The sequence below is a fragment of the Oryzias latipes genome, chromosome 10 (genome assembly GCF_002234675.1).
Source record: "Oryzias latipes chromosome 10, ASM223467v1".
NCBI lineage: Eukaryota > Metazoa > Chordata > Actinopteri > Beloniformes > Adrianichthyidae > Oryzias > Oryzias latipes.
In genome coordinates this window covers 2149792-2163465 of record NC_019868.2, presented here as the reverse complement: position 1 = coordinate 2163465, position 13674 = coordinate 2149792, and the positions used below count along the sequence as shown (strand labels likewise).

Here is a 13674-nt window from a genome sequence, read left to right as displayed (position 1 = left end):
TTCATTGATTAGCTTTATCTTTTTGACTGGGGACGGGGGTTCCTCTGCACTTCTTTTTCTCTTCAGCAAAGGCTTGTTGTTGTATGGCCAGTGTTCCTCCTCAGGTGGTGACTGTGCATTTTCAGTGATGTTTTTTGGACTAATCTTTCTTGTCATCTTTGGTGCAGGCAAGTAGCTCTCTAAGTCTGTTTCTGAAATGTGTTTCCTTTTCAGATTCAAACTTTGGCACTTTAGTGCGGATGTCTCCATTTCCGGCTGTCTCACTGTTGGAGACATTTCATTGACAAACTCTTTTGGAGGCTTTTCCTTCTCTGGTATTGTTATCTGCACCTTTGGAAGGATGTGTGGGACGTATGGGGTGTCATCATTCACCTGAGGTTGGCCTCTTAAATAGATCTGCTTGAGAATCTGCACAAGGGTGTCACGGATAGCGCTGACAATCATTTTAAATCCTTTTTCGGGTAATTTGATTCCATCCGGTTTGCACTGATCGATTCTAAATGGTAACAGTCTTGGATGTTCAACCACAGCACCGTTGAATAATCTGATGTTGAATTGAATATTCTTTGTCACCGGGATCCTGTCTTCATTTATTTTCCCTGGATGGAAATTCCCCCATCTTGATCTTGGAGTTAAGAGGGAATACACAATTTTAATTTTGGGAAAAGTGTCATGCAGACATTTCAAGTCCCTCAGCATTTCACAGAGATCAGACACATTGGTGTTGCCAACATGGAGAACTAAAACGTCTGGAGGACTCTTTTGTTGGGAAACCTCGCTATAGAAACGATTCAAAACATCCCTCCAGCACATCGTTACTTTTCCAATCCAATTAATTTTTGCATTGAGTCCAAGGTTTTCTCTGTAGCATTGATTTCCTGTACGTTGTGCTCTTTTGGTGTAATATTCTGACCCCATGATCCAGACCGTGGGCCGTTTTCTTTCTTTACCACGAATGTCTTTCTCTTTTGTCTTTGCTGATGCAAAGAGATTTTGTTGGCCAGTAAAACTATTCAAAGCTTCTACAGAGCTTCTTGGGAGATCCATGTCACCTGCTACAAATGGATGTTGAAGCACCTGATGAAGAGGAATACGCTTTGCAGGATCCAACAACAGCATTCCATTTAACAGGTGAACAAACTGATCCACATTCATCTGTTCTGTCTCGGAACACATTCCTGACATCTGTTGGTGTTTTCTAAAGTCATCAGGGGAAACAAATCTGACATCCTGTCGAATACTCTTTCTACATTGTCTTGATGTCTTTAAAAGCCACTGGTTTTGGTCATTTTTGAAGTAAAACTCTTTAGTTTTGGATCCAGCATTTAGAAGGGGGTCTGGAAAGTGACCGTGAGTATGTGTTATGTTCCAGATCATCTCATAATCACTATAGGCCGTGTAGAAGGGAAATCCAAAGAACATTTCGGCAGCAATGCAAGCAAGGGACCAGACGTGGGATTTTTCAATGCTCCATGAACCAAGAAGTGTCTCTGGGGCCATGTAACACCTGAAATGTCTACGTGAAGCCACACAAAAATTCTCTACTCGACTACATTGAGTGGAATTGATTTGTTTGTCCTGGTTCCCTCCAAGTATGACCTTCATTCTGTTAGGCGTCAGAATTCCATGAGTGTTTCGGGGATTTTGTAAAGCTGTTGCTGCTTGACGCAGAACTGAACTGATTTCTTTCAGATTAAAAGAAGAGAATGATTTTGCGTGATGCATTTTTGTTGAAATACGATAAAATAGTAAAAATTGCCTGCTTGGTAAAATCCTCTGAAATCCAAAGTGATCGCTCTTTACTACCAAAGAACAGACTAAACACTAACCTGACCTCTATATATAGATTATTGTATGATGATGTCTTATGTCATCAAAAGATGAGGTCATCAATGACACCATGGACATAGAGTATGATGAACATGATGTCATGACTTCATATACATCATCTATGATGTCATAGAGGGTGACATCAGTTTGGAGTCATTTAGCACTGTGAGGATGACATCAGCATGACATCACTTAGGCAGTTGTGGTGTTACAGTGTCCATTTAAAAACAATGCATAAAAATACATTTAGTTATGCAAACCTATTTTTTTTTTCAATTTCTCTCTTTTGTTGATTGAATGGTAATAAATGTAATAAATGTGTAAGTTAATAAAGATATTCAATAAATGCATTTCTGTTGAACCTAAGAATTCTACCTACAGTGATTACATTTTATCTTAATAAAATCAGCCATATATACTTCAAGTCTATATTTCAAGGAATCAATATTTAGATCCACAGCAGAATCATCTTGGGGAAAAAGTACCTATGGGTGGACATCCCAGGGTCGAAAGTGGTCCAGAATAATTTCAAACTTTACTGTTTCAGATTCGTTTTTCACTTTCCGTGTTAACACCACTGGTCAACCTTTCCCTACTCCTACACAGGGATACATTACTATTTGCTCACGATTGCTCATCTTTTTTATTTTTTATTTTATTTTATTTTTTTTTAATATGTCCCGTCCAATAGCTGGGCAAACAGATGGGAGCTGAAGACCTCTTGACATATTTTACTTTAACAACAGGGTTTATGAATCTTCTGAATAAACTCCTTTTGTAATCGAGGCCAAACTTTATTTATTTTAATCACAATCTTTTCTGTTGGACCGGACGGAAAAGGAAAGAAGGGAAGAAGAGAGAGGGATGTTAGAGAGAGGGGGTAGGAGGGTGATTATAGAAGGGGGGGGGATAAAACCATGAAGCAGCATACAGCAACAAGTTTACTGGTTGTTAATCATTATGGTAAGGTTCAAATGTAGTACAAAAAGGGCGGGGCCCGTCCACACACACACTCAAATGTTATCAACACACCTGTTGGCTCCAAAAATGTCCACATGTCAACATGTACCCAATACAGATAGTGTTCACACACGCATACTTATGCTTTCAAACCAACTAGTTTGAAATATTTCATTCAATCACGTAAAATATTAGTGCAAAGGTGAGCTAACACCTGTGCTCAGGTGAGTGTTTATGTTCTTCTAAAATGGATGATGGAATGTGAAAAGAAGGAGGGAGAGCGCCCAGCCATCCCCACACCAAGACCCCCACTGCAACAGCAGCGGCAGCCAGAACCCCCCAACCCCACACAGCAGCAGATAGAGAACATCCGCCCCCCGGGCGATCACATCTGCCATCCAGGCCAGGGCCAGCAGGACCGCCGCAAGGCCCCCAGAGCCAGAGAGCAGGGGTAAGTAATATATGGGGCGACAGTGGCTCAGGTGGTTGAGCGGGTCGTCCATTGATCGAAGGGTTGGCGGTTCAATCCCCGCTCCCACCAGCCAAAATGTCGTTGTGTCCTTGGGCAAGACACTTCACCCTCCTTGCCTCCAGTGTGGCTCCACTGGTGTGTGAATGCGCATGAATGATCCCGGTGATGGTCAGAGGGGCCGTAGGCGCGAAATGGCAGCCACACCTCTGTCAGTCTGCCCCAGGGCAGCTGTGGCTACAACCGTAGCTTACCATCACCAAGTATAAATGAGGAGTGAATGAATAATGGACACAATGTAAGCGCTTTGGGTGTTTTGAAAAGCGCAGATAAATCCAATCCATTATTATTATTATTATTATTATGTTATAAAGCCCTCTCACCCTCCCCGGGTGGTTTCTCCTCCAAGCTCGGATCCTCTACCAGAGGCCTGGGAGCTTGAGGGTCCTGCAGTATCTTAGCTGTTCCTAGCACTGCGCTTTTCTGGACTGAGAGGTCTGGGGTCTTTCCAGGTATCTGTTGTAGCCACTCCTCCAGCTTACGGGTTACTGCCCCGAGGGCTTCTTTTTAAAAAAAATTTATTTTGTTAATTTAATTTAATTGTTATTTATTTTTTTTACAACTTGTTCTGTCCAACAACTGAGCAAACAGATTAGAGCTGAAGGCCTTTTATGTTGGACAGGTTTTACTATCACAAAAAGAGGTTATATAACTTCAGAGCCGAAGTGAACCATGTGTTCATAAGGAGAACCAGATCATTCCCAGCTCGACCAACCAGACCAGGAGAGGGGGGGAGAGCTCCCCAGGAGCTCCCCAGGAGCGCCCCAGGCGTCGGGACCCAAGCAGCCCGGGAGAGGGGGAGGAGGGGACCGCCCACCCGCCCAGCCAGGAGCAGAGAAGGCCCCCCTACAGGGGCCCCCAATGCCCAGAGGCACAGGCGAACCCGGCGTCCAGCCCCCAGGCCACAGGACAAGAGCGCTTAGCCGTACCAGGCATCGCTCTGGGGTTTTCTCCAGGAGTCGTAGTTTTCCCCCGCAATATTTAATCCTTGTGAGTGTAGAAAAATTAGGTAGGGAAAAAAATGTTAAAAGAAAAGTTAAAAAAACGCCGGCTGGGGTACCTGAAACAGAGCAACCATGGGGGACCTTTCTGTGTGGAGCATGTTCTCCCCGTGCATGCATGGGTTTTCTCAGGGTACTCCGGCTTCCTCCCACCGTCCAAAAACCTGCTTCATAGGTTAATTGGTCAATCTAAATTGTCCCTAGGTGTGAATGTGAGTGTGCATGGGTGAGTGATATGTGTGACACTGTGACAGACTGGCGAACTGTCCAGGGTGTCCCCTGCCTTTGCCCATAAGTGGCCAGAATAGGCTCCAACAGCCCCGTGTCCCCAAAAGGGATAAATGGAAGAAAATGAATGAATGAATGAAAATAACAAACACATGGTGGTAGAATAAATGTGTTTGTTCAGAAATAAACCTCAAAGTTCCTAGTCCTTGGCAATATTTATTTTCGCGCTGCTGAAACATTTACTATCTCGTGCAAGGAGGCATTTTTTCTGTATTTTTCTCTTCCACCTTACTGAAAATGGCGAATATTAATCTCTCTGTGTTCCTTGCTGGCAAAAATTTGATTGTTTTTCGTGAGATAAATCAGAAAATAAGCTGATCTGCAGCGCAGGGCGGCAAGGAGGAGAAGCAGACGTCTCAGATTCAGAAGTTATTTTTTAAATCGCCCGTAAAAAAAAATTTGAATCAATTCATTCAATCGATTTTTCGCCCAGGCCTATTTTCCAGCATTCAAAAAGTACTTTTGTAAGACATTAGAATAAAATGTGTCAGGGTTCTGACTTTTTCCTTAATATAAAGAAGAACCACACAGAAGATGAGAATTTTTGCAAGACTTCTGCAGAAGCAGAATCGGTCTGTCACAGCGCGAACTGTCACAGAAGAGTTCTTCCTTCCTAGTCCATGGAGCCTCTTTTTATTGAAAACTGAAGGTTAGGACATGAACGAGGGTCATTTAATCAAGAACAACAGGAACATCAAATTCTTCTAGAATCAGAACTTTTCCAGTCATTGTTTTCTTACTGAAAGATAGAACTGAGACAATCATATTATGGTGATTATAGCATGTAAGCAAATGATAATTACATAACCCTAACATCCCTCCCTTTTTTATCAAACATGTCATCAGTAAACACAGATAAATGTAAGGTACAAACGTGAAACGTGGTTATAGAATCATAAGAACAGGGCATAATAACATCCTTTCACCACTTGCTTTTGGCACTTTCAGTGAGAGATTGAGACGATGCCTCTGAAGTGGGAGTATTCACATGGGGAGGGGTCCTCTTCAGCTTGTTGGACAAGGTGGTAACGGATGAAAGCCTGCGTTGTGGCCTTTGTGATCATGGACATGACACAAGGCAGAGGGCAGGTTGTAAAAAGACAAAACATGCACAAAATGATGAGTATAGGTGTTAATAATTTCAGCAGGAGGCGCCACCATGGACCTGATGTAAGTCAGGACCAGATGTCACTGGTGGGACTGGTACCGGGAGTTGAAAACTTAACGTAGGCTTGCAGCTCCGTTAAGTTGTGCAGTGCGGTAGAAATGTCCTGTCCATCACTGGTGGCGTCCAGGATGAAAGTGCAGCAGGGTCACATTTTGTGGAGTAAAATGTAAGGGGGTGTAATTTGTCTGTTTTTGCATTAATTTAAATTCAAGTTAATTTCATTTCTATAGAACACATCATTAAATACACACAAACACAAAAAGAGAAATGATTATAAAAAGTGTTATTAACACTCAGCCTGGTGCTTCTTTACCTTTTTTCGCTAGGCTCGATGCTTATGTTTCCATGACAACGGTGCTTCTACTCCTGCAGCTGTGTGGAAGTTTACTGCCATCTAGAGGACAGTTAAGAAAACACAGTTTTAACTCAAATCTTTGCATTTTATTTGAATGAAAATTCCACTTTATTCCTATCACTTTACATAGCATTACATGGTAACACAGGGGAAAGGACTTTTCATTTTTAAATCTATCTTCTTTGACCTCCCTATTTATTTAAAAAATACCCACAGACCTGCAGTTCACATCTTAACTTGCGACACATAAGTTTTCTTTTTTGTCCCAGGTATAGAAAACAGTCTGGGAAAAATGCTTTCTGTGCAAGCACTGAATGTTTGGAAGAATCTTCTTGTCTCCATGTACACTTTCAGCGTTTAACAAAACTCTTTCAACTCATCTAAACATACTTGTTCTAATGTTGTTTTTTTTCTGTTTGAAATTTGCCAAAATGCATTTTGTTGCATGACTTCAACCGCCTGCACTGTGAACTGTCAGTTGAAGGAGGGGTGAATATTGTGAGGTGGTTTGTGTTTGTAGGCCATAGTCACATGACCAGTCTGGGTGCTGCAGGTTTTTGGGTTGTAGAGAGGAGCGGCTGCATCTTAAGGGAGCTCAGGTGTCTCTTACAGTTGCGTCTCACTTACTTCACCCTTGCATGCTGTGCGTTTGCTATGTCTTGTAGCCCACAACGCGCTCGTACAGAAAAATGTGCATGAACTTTTTCTCTTTACAGGTTCATTGAGTGGTCTACGATCTTGATAATTCGTGCAGGCCACTGCCCTGTTCATGTTCTTCCCCCGCGGACAGTCCGTTTACCCTCCATGGGGCAGTTTTGACTAAGGCCTTAAATGTGTAACTGGAATTTAGAGGGACCCTGTGAAAGATGAGATGTATGATCTCAAAGAGCCAGTTATCCTTTAAATGTAACTGTTTAATTACATGAATAATGAAATAATAATGACTTGTATTTCTCTGATCTTCCTGTGCTAGAGAACAGCAGTAAATGGTTTAATCTTTCCCTTCCTTATGTGACTTTGTTCGTATTTGCTTGACTTTGTTAAAACTTAACAAAAATAGAAGTAAGCATGTGCGCCCTCATATTAGGCCTGCACAATATACCGCAAATTTATCGTTATCGCGAAATCAAGCTGTGCAATATGCATACCGCAAAAGACGGCGAAAATCGCAATAAATGATTACCTTCAATGTGCTAAAACAAACTCATGGCAGCTTGAAATATTGAACAAATGAAATAAATCCCTTTATGCATTTAACCAATCGGAAGGACCCGTTTACCTTGTTGATCAATCAGATGAGCCCTTTTATGTTTGATGTTTGCCTCCTACGTCGACAAGGGTCATTTGGAGTATAATTTTTATACTGTTGCAGTGAAATGGAAATGATGTTTTTGTTTTTTTTGCTATTTGTTTATATACCGCAATTTATATCGTTATCGCAATATTAATTACCAATATCGCATATCGCGAGTTTTCCTCATATCGTGCAGCCCTACCTCATATGATAGAAACATAAGAACTCTAGACTGAACAGGATTTCAAAACAGTGTTTCAGTTATTTAGTGTTGTGCAATGCTTCAAGTACAAAATCTAGAGTACTCCATGTAAATATTTTGTCTTTTTATGACATTACAATTTCATGTAAAGTGCATCACTCTTTGCTAACTGTTTTCACTACTAAGTTCTCTCGGAAACACAAACACAATAAATAGTCATTCATATTCATAAACCAGAGTGGGTCCTTGTTTTAGCAGCAAACGTCCTCCAGCTCCAGATTTCTAAACTGAGGCTAACTTCAAACTTCAGGAGTCTTCGGCGAAGCTTCTTGTGTAAAAGGCACTTTCGTCTTTGGCGCCATTGTCCTGCTGTCACTGGTACTGCAGGTAGGTTTTCAGCCTGTTGGGCAGAGGGAGGTGGGGCAGGAGGTGGAGTCGGTCCCGACCCACACAGCTCCTGATGCTCTGACGGCAGAGATGGCTCAGCCTACGGGGCGTGGCTAAAGAAAAGACACAACACAAAGGGATTTTACCACCTAAACACAAGCAGAAAACACACACTTGTTTCACTCCAGGCTAAACAAGATAGCACACCAAGAGAATCCATCACCTGTACCTTCATAGAGCAGCAGAAAACCCTCTGTGCCACTGCTGGGAGGGGCCACATCCACCGGCCTCTGGAACTCCATGTTCCTGGCGTTGATGTCTGCTCCAAAGTCCAGCAGCAGCTTCACCACAGCGGTGCAGTCTTTCTCTGCAGCTGCATGTAAAGGTGAATCCAGGGACCTGCCTCTCTGTACGTTTGCACCTGCATGAAGCACAGAGAGGATGCCGCTTACTGCAGTCAAACGCGCCTTCCCTGCAAAAAGCTGAAACTGTGCACTCAAGAAGCTGGAAAAAAAACAGCTGATTAACTGATTAATGTTAAAGTATCTAAGGAGGTAGGACAAGACCCCAAAAAAGAAACTTTAAATCCATTATAAACTGTCAATGCTGCTACAACACCTGCTAAAGACGCTTACAAAGCTACCATGTTGGTAGAACACATTTAAACATCACACTAAAATTGAATGATGGTAAAGACGTTAAAAAATAATCTAAAGACAGATATAAATTTGAAGGCTAAAAAAAGGTAAACTATGAGTGTTTGAAGTCAAATCTCTGTTATGATGTTTAAAGCTGAAACATTTGGAAGCTCTTACCTTAAAAGAAATGTAAAGACTTTTCCTTTTATTTTCAGTGATAGCATAACAGCCTGTTATTTAAAAACACGAAAGTGCGAAAAACTAAAAAAGGAATTTGCAGAACGAGCTGAGTGCTTTGACACCAGGGTGAACGACTCAGCTGAAAGCACGCTGGAAAATGGCAGGAAATGTTCAAAAGAATCTCAATGGACCTTAAGAGAATGTTTCTCAGCATTCACACGTTCACTGTTTGAATTTCTCAGACTTTACTCATATTTTTATAGACTCTTTTTTTTAGAGGGGGGTGTTTGCTCTCCTTGATCTGTGTGCAGAGCTGCAGGGAGCAGGATGGAGCCGCAAGGAGTTGCATGGAGTTGCATGGAGCTGCATGGAGCTGCATGGAGTTGCAGGCCCACCTTCCCTCAGGAGTTTCCTGGCACACTCCAGTTCCTGACAGACGCAGGCAGTGTAGAGCGCCGTTCCCAGGTGAGGAATGTCTGTATCCACATCTGCCCCCCAAGTCACCAGCACCTCCACACAGCCATAATGACCTGTTTGTAATGAAGCATGAAGGACATAATCAGTGAGTCTCATTCTGAGATTATTTGCCCAGCTGCACGGCCCACCTGCAGATTTTTTAAATTACAGGTTTTTAGAAAGCCTCAGAAGCCCCAAGCAAAGGCTGTCATGGTGTCAATGAAATGTGTTTTTGTCTCAACAAGCCTCTTCTAGACTGAAACATTTGACCCCCTGAACACTCCTGACAGTCAAGCAGAGCTCCAGACCCTGAACTTGGCGCCGCCACAAACCTTTGCTGGTTGCCTCATGTAAGGGTGAAGGATGGTACACCAGAGTCTGGGGTTTAGCTCCATTTTCCAGAAGAAGCTCTGCGCATGCAGCACTGCCGACTGCACAGGCATTGAACAGGGGGGTGACACCGTCAATCGTAGAGGCATTGACCTGTGAAACACTTTGTTGTCATTGTAGTCTTTATTTGACCAAACGTGTCAGCTTGTTGCTCACTTCTGCAGAAACCTGAGTCGTCGTTTGCCATTTTTCCTGCAGCATTACTGCATGAGTCTGCGGGACTTACGTTTGCTCCTGCATCGATGAGGGCCCGCACACAAGCAGCATGGTCTCCGAGGCATGCCTCATGGAGGGGGGTCACGTGGTCTATGGTCAGGACGTTCACATCGTGACCCTGGAAACAGAAGGACACCACAGAGATGAAGGAGCATCTCTCTGTGCTTCAGCTGCTCCTCTCAGTGGTCCCCACAGCAAACCATCCACCTACATCACATCTCATGTCCTTCCTGTCTACATCCATGAACCTTCTGAAACATCTGCAGACATTTCCACAAAGCAGAGGAAAAAAAAAGGTAAATGGCGTATAATGGGCTTTTGTCCTTGCTTTGAAGGCCCAAAGTGCTCTACAGTCACAGTCCCATTCACCCATGAACACACACATTCACACACTGATGGCGGCTCCACTGCAGAACATTGGCGCCAACCTATAACCACCAGGATTAATGTAAGGTCCAGTGTCTCCCCCAAAGACACTTTGACACATGGATGGGCAAGGAGGGAACTGAGACAGTGATCTTCTGATCAGAGGTTGACCGCTGTACCACTGCACTATGGCTTTCCCCAGTTATGAAGACTTGAATGAATCTGAACCTGGAGTGCTGACAATGTTTAAACTGTTTTTTATTACTCATAAAGTATCTCGTATATAAAATGTTTCTTAACATCTAAACAATTTGACAAAAGGCCCATAAAAGCTGACTGGAGGAAATACAGGCCGCGCTACTGAGAGAGGTACGACTGCAGTAAAGTGAACTAACTTATTCTCATAGAGGCAATTCTACTAGAGAAATATGGTGGGGTACTTCATTCATACCGGGGAGCAGAAGCTTGGAGGTGTAGGAGAGAATGCTGAGATGAGTCGTGCTTACTGAGCTAATATCAGAGAGATTATGAGAAAACTCCAACATATCAGGATCAACATTAGCTTTCAGGCTTTGTGTGAGACTCTGAGTTTTGAACTACTTCTGCAAAACAACTAAAAAGAGTTTGTGGCTGCACAGTGGTGTAGTGGTTAGCACTCTCACCTCAAAGCAAGAAGGTCCTGGCTCAAATCCCAGTTGGGACTTTTCTGTGTGGAGAGTGCATGTTCTCCTCACACATGCATGGGTTTTCTCAGAGAACAGAATGCAATTGACAGAGCTTTCATTCTTCCTGACTTTCTAATCCTTTGGTTTGTTTCTCAAAGCTGCCTAACTCTAACAGAAACAACAAGGTTTGTACTAATTTTACAAATCATGTCAAAATCCATCCTTTGACATAGTTGGATGATTTTTACAAATCTTCACATGTAGTTAATTTGAAAGAAGTTGTTCTCCAAATCCACATGGGGGCGTCATTGCACACAAGCAGAGCAAAAAGAAACACAAAAAAACAAGCTTTGTACTTGTCATGTTATGTCCAGTTTTTTCAGTGTGAAGGAGGTGAACAGCAGTGTTGCTTCAGGAACTGCAGCACACTTGGTTCGACCGTACAGTGTAGAAAAAGGTAGAAACCTAAAAATATTTGAGTGAGTTTTCAGAAGAACTGAGATTTTCAGAGACATTCACTCTAAAGCAGGGGAATGGACTCCAGGTCTTGAGGGCTGACATCCTGCTGTTTTTTTTTGTTTTTTAAATCCTGCATTATCTGCTGCCGATTACCCGGATCAGGTGTGTTTTGCCAATGAGGAGCATGACTGGCAGGTAAGAAACTTCTAGGACTCTGGCCCTCGAGGCCTGGAGTTGGAATGTGAGGAATGAGCAGAGGAACGCTCACTCTGTCCTGCTCTTGGGTTTTTGCTCTCATACCTGTAGGATGAGGGTCCGCAGGGCCAGCAGGCGACCCTGGCAGGCGGCGTCATGGAGGGGGGAGCGGTCTGCCCAGGATCCTGTAAGAGGAATGAGATGGTTCACCTTAGTTTCTGTGTGCACCACATTCCTCCAGATGTAGTCCAGCATTTAATCTGAATTCTCCCCAACCACCAAACACACACTGAAGCACACCTGAGTCAATGTCCAGAATGACAGCAGATGCATTCCAGACCTTTTCATCATCCCCCTCCTCTTCCTCTGTTCTGTCCATAAACTACAAACTCTCTTCAACAGGATCTCTCCATCAGAGTCCCTCTGTTTTATTCATGCAGCTTATTTTCCTGGGCTGACAAAAACTTGAAGAGCAAACATGGCGGATCAGCTCAGACATCAAACAGATTCTCCCAGCAAGAAGAGAGTCTTGAGGCACTAATAACCTGAATTTAGTTCATTAATATTCCCTTTGAAGGATGGCAGCAGAGTGTCCCACACTGTGCCGTGCAGCGCCCCGTCCCTCAGAGCTGGGGTGTTGCTGAGGGTTGCTGGTTCCTGAAAGGGTGCGCTGCATAACTGGGAATGGAAACTAGGGCACAGTGGGGGTGGGGGAGGGAATGGCAGCATATCATGACTCTGTTCTATTAATACATGAGAGAGAAAACGCTGCCGGGCCGCAGTGTCTTCATTTACTATTGAATGTTCACTTCAGGATTCATAAGTGGCCATTAAGCACAAAACGAAAAAAATGTGTTTTCCTTTGCATTTGCAGCAGCCTGAGTGACGATCAAACCTGCAGGAAGCTGTGCTGTGCCAGAGCTCGTCTGTAAACACAGGCGTTCTGGATGTAAACAGAGTTCAGGGAAGTGGACTTTTTAGCAAATCGTCTGCACGTGTGACCTCACCCAACCCTAACAGTGTAGTGTTTTAATATTGTGTTGGATTTCATTCCACAGCCTTTGGTTACAGGCAGGTCTATGCATTCAATAATAATGACTTTATCAAAGCAAAATCAGCTGCAAAACAACAAAGACATTCATCGGCGTGTACTCACTGTGCTGTTGACCATAGTCATAAAACTCTGCTGATATCCGGGCCGCTTCTTTACGGTTCCCACGCACTATGTAGAAGTATGTCAGCAAGTTCAGAGAGACCTTAACGAAGAGTTTGAAGCAGAACAGAGCCAATATGCTGAGGTAAACATTGGACAGCTGGACTGAAAAGGGCTTGTTGGTGAATTCTGCTGCCGGGTCGGGCATTTCCTCTTTGGTTATGGAGACGGTTCAGGTGCCCCTCCAGAAAGCACGAGAGTGGGGTCCCTCTGCTGTGGGACAGGGGCTGCCGGCTGCTCCTGACAAAGTGCAGGCTGGAAATAATGCTATGCAGCTGCTACTGTTCCTGCCTCTGCTGTGTTTCTGGGTGTCAGTGTGAGAAGTCACAGCTCATTATTACAAGCTTGTTGACGTTTCATAACCAAGGATTATTAAATCTATTGCTAAAATTAGAAAAAGTTATCTTTCCATTATTCTTATGGAAACCTAAAAACATCGTTTGAACAGCGGCTTGTTTTATAAAAGAAGGATTTTAAAATATAAAAAAATGTTCTCCTTATTTTATTCCAATAAATAGAAAATCAGTAGCTCTCACCATTTTTCTCATCAAAAACTAATGTTCACCACATAAATGAATGGGTGGCTATTTGGTTTGGTTTTTTCATTTGTTGAACTCTCTGGTCCATCTTCCTGATGTTTCTGCTTACATCCATCACAACGACCTTCCTCAACGACCTTGTCCATCACCACTAACACTGGTTGGATGTGCACATGCCTCTTGTGTGCTGCACATTTCAGGGACATCTTTGGAGAGCCTGCAGCTACAGTTCTGTCACGTGTGATTGATCTCCAGCCCTGCTGCTCCTACACTCAGTTTGTGAGGGTGAAGCCACAATCCAATCCTCCGTGCTGTCCTTCAGTCCAACCATCTCACTTCTTCT

The 13674-nt window shown here is 43.3% G+C and overlaps 1 protein-coding gene across 2 annotated transcripts; it reads right to left on the bottom strand.

Annotated features, from left to right (window-relative positions):
• Positions 1-7722: 7722 nt before the first annotated feature.
• On the bottom strand, positions 7723-13159 carry LOC101160393 (ankyrin repeat and SOCS box protein 5). Of its 2 annotated transcripts, none has more exons than XM_004086525.4 (7): positions 12736-13159; positions 11685-11764; positions 9905-10012; positions 9621-9771; positions 9228-9362; positions 8244-8435; positions 7723-8127 (listed from the first exon to the last, which is right to left on the bottom strand). In XM_004086525.4, exons 1-7 carry the CDS (start codon positions 12938-12940, stop codon positions 8000-8002), a joined length of 999 nt encoding a protein of 332 aa, XP_004086573.1. In that variant the 5' UTR covers positions 12941-13159; the 3' UTR covers positions 7723-7999. The 2 variants fall into 2 exon arrangements, with proteins under 2 accessions (XP_004086573.1, XP_011471442.1); XM_011473140.3 differs by lacking the exon at positions 12736-13159 and adding an exon at positions 11880-12264.
• Positions 13160-13674: the final 515 nt, after the last annotated feature.